Genomic DNA, 16,958 nt, shown 5'->3' on the forward strand with positions numbered 1-16,958 from the left:
AGGTTACACACACATACAACTGTATTTCTGTTAAAAAATAGAAGTCTTCTCATGGGAAAAATGAGAACATAACTTAAAATATAAATTTGGGGAGGATGATACAGAAAGTGCTTCTCCTACAGGGTGTGAATTATTTTAAAATTATAGCAATTAAGAAAGTGTGTTATTAGTGTGAGAATAGACAAACCTTTGGAAATGAATATGGAATTCAGAATTAGAACTACATTTACATGGAAAGGACTGATTGTTCATCAAATGGTATTGGGGGTATTGGTTGATACAGAAAAAAAGTAATACCTAGTCCTTTTACCCAAGCAAATAAATTCAACGGATAAGTTCCAAAATGTGGCAAACAAACAAATAAAATTTTTAAAAATGAAAAGAGAAAGAAAAATTATAGTCTTAGTGTCTAGAAAATTATTGAAGACATTAAATCTACTTACTATAAAGTACAAGATAGATAAATTGAACTACAGTGAAATAAAAACATCTGTAAATCAAATGGCATCATAAACAAGGTAAAAATACAAACCACAACTGAGAAAAGATATTTGAAACTCATAACATCAACAAAGGGTTAGTATCCAGAATATATTAAGAAAATCTACAAATAATATAAATCAACAAATGATATATTGGGTAGTTCACAGAAGAGTAATCTTAAATAGTCTGTGAGGAAACAAAAAGTTTCTCATGCTTATTGATTCTAAAAACATAAATTAAGCACTAGGATATGATTTATACCCATCAAAGTTGACAGAAGTTAATATCTGAGATTATTATGTTGGTGACCTGCTGTTGGGAGAATCAGTTGGTACAGTCCCTTTGAAAAGCAATCTCTTGATACTTAGGAAAATTAAAGATGCCTATACCCTATGATCCAACAATTCTGTTGTTAGCCTTGTATCCTAATAGTTCTTATTATTTTTTTCTACCTCAGGTCTCTTTTTGAAGGCTGGTGGAAGGTAGAATAATGTTTGTTTTAAGTTCATATAATAAAATAGGATCATAAGGGAAACAAATATTGAATAGTTACCAAAAAGTTTCAATTTGTGATTAGTATGCATTACTAGTACATAGTAATAAAATCTACTGAAAGTCTAATAGATATCATAATTTCAAAGTAATGATTTATGTAATTGCTATTTTGAGATAATCTGCAACCACTGCTATGGGGCATGAAATAATCTAGGTTTGCTGGTGGCAAAAATCACAGGTACTACTGAATGCTATTAGGTATATACATTAAATACTTAAAGGAGGTATTAAATTTTAATTCATGGTAAATAAAAAATAAAGATTTGTTTTCACACATGTTCACAAACTTAAAGGATTTTGTGGACCCCACGTTTAAGGACAAGTGTTCTATGGACACCATTGAATATATGTCCAAGGAGATTAATATTATAACACTATTGCAGTATGGTAGTGGGGAAAAATGGGGAACAACTTAGAGATTCATTAGTAGGAGATTTTATAAATTGTAATACAGGATGGGGCAAAAATAGATTTACAGTTGTTAGTACGTAAAACAGTTTATTCTTGTATTATCATTTAATTATTGTATTATTTTCCATGTGAACAACTGTAAACCTACTTTTGCCCATCCCTATATACTCAGACAATGAATAACTGTATAGCAGTGATAACGAGTAGATCCAAGTTATAATGATATGGTAGATACCTTGTAATGTCTCCTTATATGCCATCATGGATGGTCTCAATATTGAGTGAAAAAAGTAAGCTTCCAAAGAGTATATACTCTATAACATCATTTTATGCAATTTTAGTATTTCATATAAAGTATAAAAACCCATAAAGGAATGGTATGTTCAAATTCAAGAGAGTGGTTATTCAAGGGTAAGGAATTGTAATGGGAAGGACAGCCTAATTACCATATTTTGCTGTGTATGATGTGCCCCCATGTATAATGTGCACCCATGGTTTTGTCTTAAACTTCCAGGGAAAGTAATTTTATAATTAAATTATTTATATTTAGAAATAAAATTATTATCATATTCCAGGATATTATTTTGCATATTGGATATTATTTTTTTCTAGAGTTACACTCTTAACACATAAGCATAAATAAAAAAATTAACATTTATATAGATATAGAAGTAGTACTGCCCATGTATAGTGTGCATCCTTATTTTCCCTAAAAAATTTGAGCAAAAAAGTGTGCATTATACATGGAAAAATATGGTAGATGGGGACGGTAAATTATGCCTGTGATGTTTAATTATTTAACTTTATGATGGACACATTATTGTATACTTAGAATATTTTGTCAAAATAAGTATTACATGTTTTGACAGAATATTAATGTGAAAGACATAGTACCAATTTTAATTCACAGAACAATTCAGAGTTTGAGACCTCAATTCAGAGTATGAGACCTCATCAAGGGAAAAACAACAAATTAAATGCTTTCCCTGGTTTATCTCAGAGACTAACTTGTGAAGTGCCAGGTACTTTAAATGCGATGAAAACATACCTAGTAGATTATTTAATTCTTAAAACAGTCCTGTGAGGTGAAGGTGTATATTTATAAAGGAAATTCTAACTGAAGCAAAGACAGAACTGGAATTTATATTTGCATGTTTCTACCTCGAAAACCTGTATTTGTCTCATGTTATTAAATTGCATATCTCTAGCAATAGATGACTTGTTTTGGAAGCAGTAAGTTAACTGCACATACAAAATGAGACTAAACAGTATCTGAGTCATACATTAATAGTACCGATAATAAAATAATCTCAAACATGACTTTATAATGCAGAATTTTCTTCAATATAGTTTAGCCTGTTTTTACACTCATGATAGGCTGATAAAGTTACTAGTAAACTTAGTGTTACTGTTTTAACAGTTGATTATTATAATTTAGTATGTTTACTACCTAAATGTAACAGTAGCTTGGTGTTTTATTATTTTAAACCACATTCTGTTTTGGTTTTTGATTGTAGGATCGAAAGTTATCAAAGTCTGAGAGGCAGAGATTTAAAGAAGAGGCTGAAATGTTAAAGGGTCTTCAGCATCCCAATATTGTTCGATTCTATGATTCCTGGGAGTCCACAGTAAAAGGAAAGAAGTGCATTGTTTTGGTGACTGAACTTATGACATCTGGAACACTTAAAACGTAAGTCCATCAATATAAAAGCTGACCAAGAAGTATGAGAAAAACATAAGTTTTCTTATTTTAGGCTTATCAGTCTTACTTTGTTGCCCTCAAGTGGGGACAGTCCCTTTAACTGTTAGTATATTAGCACATTTTTCTTCCACAGAGTCCTCTGGTGTATAAAGTGATTTGATAATTATTTTTTGGTAAGTTTTAAAATGACATGCTTTTGCAGAATAAATCTAGTTTTATAAATCATAGTACTTGGTGTTCTAAAATTGAGTGACTAAGGAATCAGAAATTAAATAGCTGACAAGGTAGCCCTCTAGTGGTTAAAATGAGGTTGAAACTTATTGAGAAGCTTTACCTATAATTTATCACTGTGTATTGCTGTACCTATGGAACTATTGCATTGTATGCAGCTGTTGCACACTGTATTGTGAACATTATCACTAGGTAATTTCATTTTCCATAGCATCAGAAATTGAAGCCAAAACAGCTAGACCTGTCACCTCTTTAAAGAATACAGATAGGTCAAATGCAGAAATTCTGTTCCCTATTACAAAGAATTTTAATGTAAAAGTTGGAGTATGCCTCTGGAATCTCAAGTCCCTCAAAGTATGTATTAGCACTCAGAGAGGAAACTGGTGTAAGTTATATGGTGTAAATTATTGTGGAGGAATTGAATTTTTTTCCTTTTTTTTTAAATTTTAATCATTGTTCAAGTACAGTTTTCTCCCTTGGAATTGAATTTTTAAAAATTATCTCTGTGGTATATATTTATTGTATATTTACTTTCTTTAGTTAATGCTACAGAGCTCATTAATCCCTATCTTAGAAACATGGTCTTGGATCTCCTAGTTATAGTCTCCTAGTTACACTTGGATCTCCTAGTATGTATAGACATACACTTTGTGTATGTCTTGGATGCTTAAAACTAACATGTTTGAAAGCTGACAAATTATTTCCCCCTGCAAATTCTAATTTCCACCCAATCTTTATAATATATATGGCAACACCCTTCTATCATCCAGGCTTTTTGTTGTGCACATGCCTGTTTCTTCCACTAGACTCTGCTCCCTACCACTGCGCCTGAAACTTACATATTTGAATGAATTAAATATTTGAATAATGGATATTTGAATTGTGTGTATTTCAGTAGTTTTGTGTATGTCTGTGTCTCAAGATTCTTTTCACTTATTTGGATACTTGGTGGATTGCCAATAGTCTATCAGAATATCCTACAACAGTTTACTTGTTTTATTTTGTCTTTTTATATATATTTTATTGATTATGCTATTACAGTTGTCCCATTTCCCCCCTTCACTCCCCTCCACCCTGTACACCCTCTCCCACCCATATCCCCCCTTTTAGTCATGTCCATGTGTCATACTTATAAGTTCTTTAGCTTCTACATTTCCCATACTATTCTTAGCCTCCTCCTATCCATTTTCAACCTACAATCAATGCTACTTATTCTCTGTACCTTTTCCCCCCTCTCTCTTCCTCCCACTCTCCTGTTGCTAACCCACCATGTGATCTCCATTTCTGTGGTTCTGTTCCTGTTCTAGTTGTTTACTTAGTTTCTTTTGGTTTTGCTTTAGGTGTGGTTGTTAATAATTGTGAGTTTGCTGTCCTTTTACTATACATGTTTTTTCTGTATCTTCTTTTCTTAGATAAGTCCCTTTAACATTTCATAAAATAAGGGCTTGGTGATGATGAACACCTTTAACTTGACCTTATCTGAGAAGCACTCTATCTGCCCTTCCATTCTAAATGAAAGCTTTGCTGGATAGAGTAATCTGGGATATAGGTCCTTGTCTTTCATGACTTGGAATACTTCTTTCCAGCCCCTTTTTGCCTGTAAGGTCTCTTTTGAGAAATCAGCTGACAGTCTGATGGGAACTCTTTGTAGGTTACTGTCCCCTTATCTCTTGCTGCTTCTAGGATTCTCTCCTTCATTTTTACCTTGGCTAATGTGATTATGATGTGCCTTGGTGTGTTCCTTCTTGGGTCCAGCTTCTTTGGGGCTCTCTGAGCCTCCTGGATTTCCTGGAAGTCGATTTCCTTTGCCAGAATGGGGAAGTTCTCCTTAATTATTTGTTCAAATACGTGTTCAATCTGTTGCTTTTCCTCTTCCCCTTCTAGTACCCCTATAATTCGGATGTTGGAACATTTAAAGATGTCCTGGAGATTCCTAAGCTTCTCCTCATTTTTTTGAATTCTTGTTTCTTCATTCTTTCCTGTTTGGTTGTTTTTTTCTTCCTTCTGGTCCACTCTATTGTTTTGAGTCCCAGTTTCCGTCCCATCACTATTGGTTCTCTGTGCATCTTCCTTCATCTCTTTAATGGCAACCTGCATTTTTTCATCTAATTTGCACCCAAAATCAACCAATTCTGTGAGCTTCCTAATCACCAGTGTTTTGAACTGTGCATCTGATAAATTGGCTATCTCTTGGTCGCTCAAAAGGATGAGTCCTGGGGCATTGATCTGTTCTTCTGTTTGAGACATGTCTCTCTCTCTCTCTCTTTTTTTTTTGGTCTGGTCGCTCCTGTTATGGTGAGGGGCAGAGCCTTAGGTGTTCACCGGGGCTGGGCACCCTAGTCACTAGATTGTGACGTTGTATGTGGGGGTGGGGTGGGGGCAGGAGGGAAAAAACAATGGCGGTAGCTCTGTTCTCCTGGGACCTCAATTCCTTCTCTGGGATCCTGGGTTACGCGCTCTGCCCTGGTCCACAATCGCCGCCTCACTGAGTCCGCCAACTGCCGCTTGGGTACTCAGGGTCCACCCGCTGTGATCTTGTGTGCCCCAGATGCCTTACTCACTCCCGGTTGCCGTATGCACCCAGTTCTCCCTGTTCTCCATGAGCCACAACCCGCGCCCGGCTGTTCCTCCCTGACCCTCCTACCGGTCTGGATGATCGGATCTACTTCAACTTCTTGGCTGTCCGACTTCCATTCGGATCAGTTTTCTGTCAGTTCTGGGTGTTATTCTGCCTCTGAATTGTTATCGTTCTAATCTTGGTTGTGCGTGGAGGTACGGTGCATCCACCTATGCCTCCATCTTGCCGGAAGTCTCCTAGTTTACTTGTTTTAAAAACTATAATGAGCGGCTTTGGTTAACATAGTGGGCTAAGTCACTATGGGATGGCCTCCCTCTTACCAGTAAACAAAAATGAGGAATAAAAGCTCTTTCAGTGTGTACCCAAGCTTCAGAAAAAATGGGTGAGGGGCTAATATTCAGATAAAAGGCAAAGAAGTAAGTCAAGGCCAAAACAGGAGTTGATGCCCTGGAATTCTATTGGGATTTCACACTACTCATGGAGCTTGAGGATTGAGTACTAGAGTTTTAATGTCTATGACAGGACTAAAGGCCTTAAAACTCAGTAGAAAGGGGAGCTGGAAGTTTGCTTGTGTCCAAAAAAAACTGAATTATCCATGTGAGGGAAAACTCAGCACCCCAGGGAATGAAAGTTGTGAGGAATTTTGCCCCTCTGCCCAGAACTTTGGATGGGAGAGGAGTCCCTATGAAAAATAGAAATCTCAGCCTGGGTCATATGTAGATGGCTCTCTAATCTACATTTATACTACTTGCTTGGTGTAGGAATCCTAAGACTAGGAATAAACATCATAATTATTTCATAACCCTATGGCAACTCCCAGGGAAATTTTCATACTTCATTGGTCATAGTATCCATGGACAAAATGGTCTCCAGTGAAGGTGACCTCACAATTAAATTACTAACCAGTAAAGATTGATCAGCTGTAACTGGTAAATAGCACCACAGTAATTAAAGATACTATAGACAGTGATTGAAAGTGATTGTAAAGTAACTATAAAAAGATGTTAGTAAAGTATATAAAGTATATACAAATATAAAGTAATAAAAGAAGGAGTAGAAACCGTAACGAAGAAATATAACATCATCAAAAAAAGTTCAGCCCTGGCTGGTATGGCTCAGTGGATTGAGTGCTGGCCTGCGAACTGCAGGGTTGCTGGTTCAATCCCCAGTCAGGGCACATGCCTGGGTTGTGGGCCAGGTAGGGGGCACACAAGAGGCAACCACACATTGATGTGTCTCCTTCCTTTCCCCTCTCTCTAAAAATAAGTAAAATCTAAAAAAAAAAAAAAAAAAGTTCAGGCATATTTAGAAGAGATCCAAAGAACTAGAAATCATTAAAATTAAAACTTAAGTAGTTAGGTAAATAGCTGACTAGATTGAATAGACAATAATAAATAGAAAAGAAACCAGGAAGCAGAAACTTACGGAAAATATGAAAAAAAAAAAAGAAGATGAGACATGGAGTGAAAATTAGATTTAATTTTACTCTTAGAGGAAAAAAGTCAAGAGAATAAGGAAAGACAACGCTTGAGCAGATGATGGTTCCGATTGAGGCTATATGTATAGTCCTAAGCAAATAGATTTAAAAGAAATCTACATTCATACCTGGAAGAATCTAGAACAATTAGGAATATTGGTAGAATTTGCAGAGGCAAAGGGCACAGAAGAAATGAGAATTAGTTCCAAAATATGTGCTTTTTGGACCTTTTGAGTTTCTACCTTTGTTTCACATATATACAAATGCTTATGTTGAAACAAACACCCATACCTAAAAAATAAGAAGGGCATATAATGGGTTAGAAAATTTCATTCAGGTGATGGAAATAAAGTTAGGTTTTTTAAAAAATTGAGGTGATATCACTGACATAAAATCAACTTTTTTAGTATACAATTAGTATGCTAATTGTATGTTTAGTACATTCAGTGGCATTTAGTACATTAACATAAGCACCACATCTACCAAGTTCCTGAACATTTCATCATCAGAACACCTGGTAAGAGGTTAATTCCCATTCCTCTTCCCACACAGTGTATCTTGGACATGAGGAGTTGCTTTTCTTGCTGATTTCAAGATTCTCTGTTTTTTGGCTTTTGACAGTTTGACTGCAGTGGTTCATTGTGGATCTCTTTGTATTTATCCTTTCTGGATTTTGTTGAGCTTCTTGGTTGTGTAAATTCATGTCGTAACAAATTTGGGAAGTTTGTGGCCAATAGTTTATGAAATATTCATTCTATCCTTTTCTCTCTTCTTATTTGGTATTCTCATTTTGTATATGTTGATCTGCTTGGTGGTATTCCACAAATCTCTTGTTTCTTAGGCTCTGTGAATTTTTTCTTTATTCTTTTATTTCTTTCTGCTCCTCACACTAGATAATTTCAATTGACTTGTTTTGGGGTTTGCAGCTTCTATCTTCTGCCTGCTCAAATCTGCTTTTGAAACCCTTCTGTGAAATTTTGTTATTGTGTTTTAGCTCCCGAATTTCTGTTTGGTTCCTTCTTTATAATATCGATCTCTTTATGATATTCTCTTTTTGAAGAACTAAAACTTCCTATACTTTAATATTCAGTAGCCATTGTTCTTAACATGTAGTCTTCCAATTTTGAGGGATAGGTACGATAATTATCCCCATTTAACCATGAGTTGGTTGTTAGTTTATATGAACTGTTTTTTAGCACTGAGAAGCTGATTAGGAGCTGTGGTTATAAGGCTGGAACTTCCCAGCTATTAGGCATGCATGAACTGTAATGAAGGACTGGAAGTTGCTGCATCAGGAAGATTCTTTATCTATTTATCAGATAATTAATTAAGTTTTTTCTGTACAGATGATGCCTAGTTGTCACATTTCTTGTTTGGTGTGGTGGTTTTAAATAATATTGCTATTTTTATATAAAATAGTAATAATAGTCCTGGCTGGGTAGTTCAGTTAGGTGGAGCATCGTCCTATACACTGAAAGGATACAGGTTTGATTCCTAGTCAGGACACTTACGGGAGACAACTGATCGATATTTCTCTTTCATATCTCTCTCTGTCCCTGCTCCCCACCTCTCACCTACCTCCTCCCCCCTTTATCTCCTTCCCTCTCCTTCTTTCTAAAATCAATATACATATACTTGGGTGAGGATTTTTAAAAAATTATAATAATGAACTTAAAGTGATTTTTAAATTTGTAAAAAATGAGGCACAGTTGACATACAACATTATATTAGTTTTAGGTGTACAATATGATTCAAAATTTTTATATATTGCAAAATAATCACAGTTAAGTCTAGTTAACACTTGTCACCATACACAGTGACTTTTTTATAATGAAGATTTTTAATGTCACTCTTAGCAACTTTTACAAAAGCAACACAATGTTGTTAACTATCATTACTGTATATTACATCCCCATGACTTATTTATTTTTTAACTGGATGTCTGTACCTTTGGCTCCCTTTATTTGTTTTGTTCACCCCCAATCCCTGCCTCTGGCAATCACTAATCTGTTCTCTGTATCTAGGAGCTTGAGGGGTTTTTTGTGGTTTGTTTCTTTCTTTGCCTCATTAATTTCACTTATTGCAATGTTGTCAAGGTTCATCTATTGTCACAAATGGCAAGATTTCATTCTTTTTTGTGGCTGAATGATAGCATTTTCATTTTAATAGCAATTTTTATTTCAGTAGCAGTTGAGATGACAGTATCACTTCCTACTGATTAGAGTGATCTTGAAGGTCTTTGTCCAAGTAATAGGATTGAAATTAGGCTTTAAAGGATAGATGGCTTTTCTGTGAATGGAGAGATGCTATGGGAATTGTATAACTATAGAGAATAAAAGGTAAGGTGTAGGTTAACTCTTTTGGTCAAAAATAGGAAGTTTGTAAAGAGGAATAATGACATGAAAAAAGCTCCAGTAGAAATGTTAGAGATAAAAATGCAGAAAGTTTTGAGTGCAGGGCAAAGGATTAGTTGCTGCTTTAATTTAAGGATAGTAGGGAACCATTGGAATTGATTATGATCTAGCAGTGATACAATGCATTGAATAATTCAGAAAACTATTGAATACCTAATATGTGTCAAGGATTATGTTAGCATTTCTTTAGAAAGATTTATCTGATGGTGGTACTCGGAACATATTAGAGATAGAGCGGCCAGTCAGGGAATAGAAGTAGAATAAGCTTAAGAGTTCAATTGTCTTGAAATTAGCTGGGTGACCTTGGGGTCACTATCCTAATCAGTAAAAAGAAACTTAATACTATCTACCAAAAGTGGAGGTGATTTTGTTTACTAGCATTGCCTGAAAGGTATGCCAAGTCAAATGTTTTGAAATCCAGTGTGGAATTCATGAAAATTAAAAACTTGTTCATCAAAATACGTTATCAATGGAATAAAAAGCAAATCGCAGAATGGATAAAGTATTTGCAAATCATTTAACTCAAAGGGATTAATATATAGACTATAGAGAGAACTCCCTAAACTTAATAACATAAAAACAAACAACTCATTCACAAATGGGCAAAGGATTTGAATAAACATTTCTCAAAAAAAGATAGACAAATAACCAATAGTTACATGAAAAGATGCTCCACGGTCACTGGTTATTAGAGAGTTGCAAGTCAAAACCACACTGAGGTACCACCTCATATCTCTTATAATGCCTACTATCAAAAAGACAAGAGATAACAAGTTGGCTGTGATATGGAGGAAAGATAACCCTTGTACACTGTTGGTGGAAATGTGTGTTGGCATACAGTACTGTATTCCACATGTGGAATACAATATGGAGGTTCTTCAAAACATTAAAACTATCATTTGACCCAGCAATTCCACTTCTGAGTATTTGTCCAAATGAAATGAAAATAATGACTTGAAAAAGATGTGTGTATCCTCATGTTTATTGTAGTTATGGTTGCCAAGATGTGGATGCAACCTAAGTGACCATCAATGGATGGATAAAAGAGGTGTGCGTGTGTGTGTGTGTGTGTGTGTGTGTGTGTGTAATGGGATACTATTCATCTATAAAAAAAGAAGGAAATCTTGTCCTGGTTGATGTGGCTCAGTGGATTGAGTGCTGGCCTGTGAACCAAAAGGCAACTGATAGATGTACCATATCTCTTACACATCAGTGTTTCTCTCCCTCCCATTCTCCTTCCCTTTACCCTTCCCTTTCCCTCTCTCTAAAAATAAATTTTAGAAATTTTAAAAAAGAAGAAAATCTTGCCTGTGACATGAATAGACCTCATTGACATTAATGCTAAGTGAAACAGACAAAAAGACAAATACATCATGATCTCACTTGTATATAAAATCTAGAAAACAACCGAGCCACCCCTCCCCCAAATCCATACAAAAACAAACCTCTACCACCACTAACAAGAAATTCATAGTGACAGAGAACAGATTGTGGTTGGTGGGTTGTGGGTAGTAGGGATGGGTGGCACTGATCAAAAGGTACAAACATCCAATTATAGAATAAATAACTCCTGAACAGCTTAATGAACAGGTTTAATGAACAGCTTAGTGACTATAGTTAATAATACTGTATTATATATCTGAAAGTTGCTAAAAGAGTAGGTGTATAAAGTTTTCATCACAAGAAAATAAATCTGTAACTGTGACAATAGATGTAAACTAGATTAACTGTGGTGATCATTTTTTAATACATACAACTTTGAGGCATTGTGTTGCATACCTGAAACTAATATAATGTAATATGTCAATTTTATCCCAATTTTAAAATTAATATTATCATATGACCCAAAAATTCCATTTGTGGATATATACCCAAAATAATTGAAAAAGGGTCTTGAAGAGATATTTTTATACACATGTTCATAGCAGCATTATTCACAAATAACTAAAAGGTAGAATATTTCAGGTGTCCATCAGTGAAAGCGAATGTGATATACATGTACAGTGGACTACTTTTCAGACTTAGAAGGGAAGGAAATTCTGATACATGCTACAACATGAATGAACCTAGAGGATATTATGCTAAGTGAAATAAGTCAGTCACAAGAAGATAAATACATGATTTTACTTTTTTGAGGAAAACAGAGTAGTCAAATTTGTAGACACAGAAAGTAGAATAGTGGTTGCCAGGGCCCAGGAGTTGAGGGAATGGGAAGTTATTGTCTAATGTGTATAGAATTTCAGTTTTGTAAGATGAAAAGAATTTTCTGAGATGGATGGTGGTGACAGTTGCACAGTAATATGAATACCATATTTTGAGTGTATAATTCTCTCCTATGTATAATGTGCAGCCACATTTTTGGCCTAAACTTTCAGGGAAAAAACCTTTTTTAATTTTTAAATTCTATTTTTTATATTTAGATACTTGTTTTTGTATTATGAAGGAATTTTAGCACTTATTTTTGAGCATATTATAGTACAAGAAATTCTAGGTAACAAGTAATTACAAAATATAAGAACAGACACAAGGTATTTCATGTTCTACCCATGTATAATGTGCATCCTTATTTTTCCCTCAAACATTTGAACAAGAAAGTATTCATTATACACGAAAAAATATGGTATTTCGTATAACTTAAAAATGGTAAATTTTATGGTATGTGTATTTTAACATAATAAAATGTTAGAAGAATCCAGTGTGTTGAATTTTCTCAAAACATAGAGGTGAAGAATTACTGTTTAGTTCATTTTTTAAGGTCAGCATAACACTGACCTTAAGGTATTATAGCAAAAGAAATTTGTTTAGATCAATGTCCCTCATGAATATAGATAGAAAATTCTTTTACAAAATAAAAGCAAATTGGATCCAGCAATTACATCAGTACCAAATAGGTTTATCCCAGTATTGCAAAGTTGGTTCAACATTGAATGAACTAGTGTTATTCATCACATCAACAGAATAAAGGAAAAAAATCATATGATCATTTCAATACATGTGGGAAAAGTATTTGCCACTTCAACATCTATTCATGACTAAAAACTCCTAGTAAACTGCAAATAATAGGGAGCTTTCTCAAACTGATGAAGAACATGGAAAAACCTATAGCTAAAATCATGCTGGCTGGTCATACTTAACTGTTTACCCCTGAAATTTGGAACAAAACAAAGATGCCTTTTTTCTAGTTTATATTTAGTATTGTTTTAGAGGACCCACCTGCATTGCAATAAAGCATAAAAATGGGGAAAATGGTGAAAGGCATAAAATTAGAAGAAAGAACTAAAACTGTCCATGTCTGCAAATTATGTGACTGTTTATATGGTAAATCCCAGTGATTCTAAGTAATTTTAGTAAGTAATAAGATACAGGCTTTGCAAATAATTGATTATATTTTATAAACTTTATTATTTTATAGATGTAAGAGATTCAAGCCAGTGTCAACTTTTCCCTGGTGTCTTATTATAAAAATTTTCAATTGTGCAGAAAAGTTGAGAGAATTATTTAGTAAACACACATACATAATCACTGTCTGTATTCTCTAATTTGTTAACTTTTGCTGCATTTGCTTTAACATATGGCCATCTAATTATTCCGCTCTGAACCTACTTTAATTTTATTCATCACAGAAACAGACATTAGTCTGCTTCACCTGTAAACTCTCTAGTACCCACTTTGTTAAAGTTTCAATCTTTGTGTGCTTTGTTTTTCCTTATGGTAAAATTTACATACAGTGAAAAGCACAAATTATGATTGTATCTTTGGATGAGTTTTGACAATGTCATTTACTCATCTAATCAAAATGCTATTAAGATATGAGAACATTTCCAGTATCTCATCAAATGCTTTTATGCCTTTTCCCAGGCAGCCTTTCCCTCACCCTTCGGAGGTGACTGTGTTTCGATATTTATGTTATCGAAATACCATAAATAGGGGGTAGTGAGGGTGTGGGGAGGACTTAAGCAAAAAAATGAAAACAAAAAAACAAAACATTCAGAGACAACAGTGTGGTGACTGTGTTTGTGTTAGTTATTTATTTATTTTTAGATGATTTTTTATTCCTCAATTACAGTTGACATACAATATTATTAGTTTTAGGTGTATAACATGGTGATTAGATATTTATATATCTTACTAACTTATCTCTTAAATAAAACTAGTACCCAGCTGGCACCATATATAGTTATTACAATATTATGAACTATATTCCCTATGCTGTACACTCCCGTGAATATTTTGTAAACCAATTTGTACTTCTTAATCCGTCCCTCCTTTTCACCCACTCCCCTAAGCCCCGCCATATCTGACAACCTTGAAAATGTTCTCTGTGTCTATGAGTTTGTTTCTGTTTTGTTCGTTCATTTTGTTTTTTACCATATGATTTCACTCCTGTGTGGAATCTAATGAACAGACTGAACTAACAAGCAAAATAGAGACAGACTCAAACATAGAGAGCAAGCTAACAGCTCTTGAGGGAGGGGGTAATGAGGGTGTGGGGAGGACTTAAGCAAAAAATGAAAACAAAAAAACAAAACTCACATTCAGAGACAACAGTGTGGTGATTGCCGACGGTGTAGGGAAGGTAGAGGAGGGTATGGGGGATAAGTGGTGATGGAAGGAGACTTACTTGGAGTGGCAAACACCTAATACATTGTACCAGTGGTGTGTTGTGGAATTGTGTACCTGAAACCTGTATCATTTTGTTAACCAGTGTTATCCCAATAAATTCAATAAAAAGGAAAAAAATGTGAAATCATATGGCATTTTTCTTTCTCTGACTTAACTTCACTCAGCACAGTACCCTCTAGGTCCATCCATTTTGTTGCAGATGGCAAGATTTCATTCTTTTTTATGGCTGAGTCATATTCCATTGTGTATATGTATATATATATTATATATATATATATATATAATATATATGTGTTACTACTACTTTATCCATTCATCTATTGATGGACACTGAAGTTGCTTACATATCTTGACTATTATAAATAACATTGCAATGAACATACATGTTTCGATTTTCTTTGGATAAATACTCAGGACTGGAATTGCTGGGTCTTTCTTTGTCTTTTGGTATACTGTTTGTTTTAAAATCTGTTTTGTAGTATTGCTACCCCATCTTCTTTAAATATTCATTTCCATTGTCATGAAATATCTTTTTCCATCCCATTACTTCCACCTTGTGTGTGTCTTTCAATCTGAAGTGTCTCTTGTAGGCAGCATATGTACGGGTCTTGTTTTCTTATGCATTCAGCTACCCTATGTGTTTTGATTGGGGCATTTAATCCATTTACATTTAAAGTCATTGTTGATAGATATGTATTTATTGCCATTTTATTAGTCATATTTTTAATCTTTTTTCTCTTCCTTAAAGAAGTCCCTCTGATACTTCTTGTAGTACTGGTTTAGTGGTGATGAACTCCTTCAGCTTTTTCTTGCTTGGGAAGATCCTTATCTCATCTGATTACCGAGTAGTGTAATCTTGGTTGCAGGTCCTTGCTTTTCATCACTTTTAATATTTCGTGCCTGTCCCTTCTAGCCTGCAGAGTTTCTGTTGAGAAATCAGCTTGCATCTTATGGGAGCTCCCTTGTAGGTAACTAACTGCTTTTCTCTTGTTACTTTTGAGATTCTTTGTATTTAATCTGTGGCATTTTAATTATGATGTGTCTTGGCACAAGCCTCTTTGGGTTCATTGTGTTTGGGACTCTGTGCTCGCTGGGCTCTTACATCTATTTCTTTTGCTAGGTTAGGGAAGTTTCCTGTCATTATTTCTTCAAACGGGTTTTCAGTTCCTTGCTCTCTCTTCTTTTTCTGCTGCCCCTATGATGCCAATGTTAGTACACTTGATGTTGTCCCAGAGGCCCCTTAAACTATCCTTATTACTTTTTTTGTCATTCTGATGGGGTGTTTTCTGCTACCTTATCTTATAAATTGCTGATTCAGTCTTTGGCTTCCTCTAATCTACTAATGATTTCCTCTAATGCATTCTTCATATCAGTTATTGTAGTCTTCATTTCTAACTGGTTCTTTTTTTGTTTTGTATCTGCATGTTTGTATATTCTTTTTGTTGAAGCTCTCAGATCATTGAGCATCCTTATAACCACTGTTTTGAAATCTGCATCTGGTAGATTGTTTGTCTCCATGTTGTTTAGTTGTTTTTCTGGAGTTTTTTTCTGTATTTCATTAGGGACATGTTTCTTTGTTACATAGAACACATAGAAACAAAGGTAGAGGTAGAGCTCCTACATCTCTTGGCCTTTACAGTGTGGCCTAATGTAGTAGGTATCCTGTGGGATCCAGTGGTACAATCTCCCTGGTCACCTGAGCTTGGTGCTCCAGGTGTGTCCCTTGTGTGTGCCTTCCTCTTGTAGTTGAGACTTGATTGCTGTTGGCCCATCAGTGGGAGGGCTTGACCCTCAGGCTCAGGTTATAAGGAGTGGCCTTGGCTACCATGGAAGAACTGTTGCGTAGGGGCTGATCCTGCAGAGCCGGATTTGCTTTTGCTTTAACAGACTGGTGCCTGCCAAGTTTGCCCTTTTTAGTGTGTCCTTTGTGGAGGTAGTTTGGTGGCACTGTGCTGTTGTCTGAAGTTGGCTACTGTGTATATTGGTTTGGGGGTCCCTTGGGAGGTGTAAGCCAAGGTCAGCTGTTGCATGTGTCCTGCCTGGGGCTAGGTGGTAGGAGCTACAAAAGATTTGCAAATGGTTCTGTTTGTTCTGGGCTTGGGGGTGCCTGTGAAAGACCAAACTGTGAACTAAGGCTGGCTGTCACTAGTGTCAGGCTTGGGGCTGCCTAACATGAGGTTTGGAGCACACAGAGGCCAGGTGCTGCTTGTTTGGGGTTTGTGAACATTTCCTCCTTTTTAGGAAAGTCTGCGGCATGAGTTGTTTGCATGGAAAAGCTACTGGAAGTGACTTGGGTAGGGAACAGAGTTAGCTAGGTTAATGGAAACTCAAAGATGGCTCCTACCTGCACCTGCAGGGGGAGGGTTTAGCAAAGGAACAGTGGCTTCTGCCAGCACCTCTATCTGGGAGGAAGCTGCCCCTCCAGTCCTTATCCTGTAGCCAGACAAGTGAGTTTCTCCCCTAAGTCCCTGGCAAGCTGCTTGC

At 35.4% G+C, this 16,958-nt stretch overlaps 1 protein-coding gene across 18 annotated transcripts in view; it reads left to right on the plus strand.

Annotated features, from left to right (window-relative positions):
- WNK1 (WNK lysine deficient protein kinase 1) overlaps positions 1-16,958 on the plus strand; it is a 144,637-nt gene that overhangs the window by 56,040 nt on the left and 71,639 nt on the right. For all 18 annotated transcript variants that reach the window (XM_045830485.1, XM_045830468.1, XM_045830471.1 and 15 more), the window contains exon 2: positions 2,967-3,139. In XM_045830485.1, the coding sequence (XP_045686441.1) occupies positions 2,967-3,139 (173 nt within the window). The remainder of the gene's footprint in view (positions 1-2,966; positions 3,140-16,958) is intronic.

Source organism: Phyllostomus hastatus, unplaced genomic scaffold (assembly GCF_019186645.2).
Source record: "Phyllostomus hastatus isolate PE091 unplaced genomic scaffold, TTU_PhHast_1.1 phas_contig_152, whole genome shotgun sequence".
In the NCBI taxonomy this organism is placed as follows: Eukaryota; Metazoa; Chordata; class Mammalia; order Chiroptera; family Phyllostomidae; genus Phyllostomus; species Phyllostomus hastatus.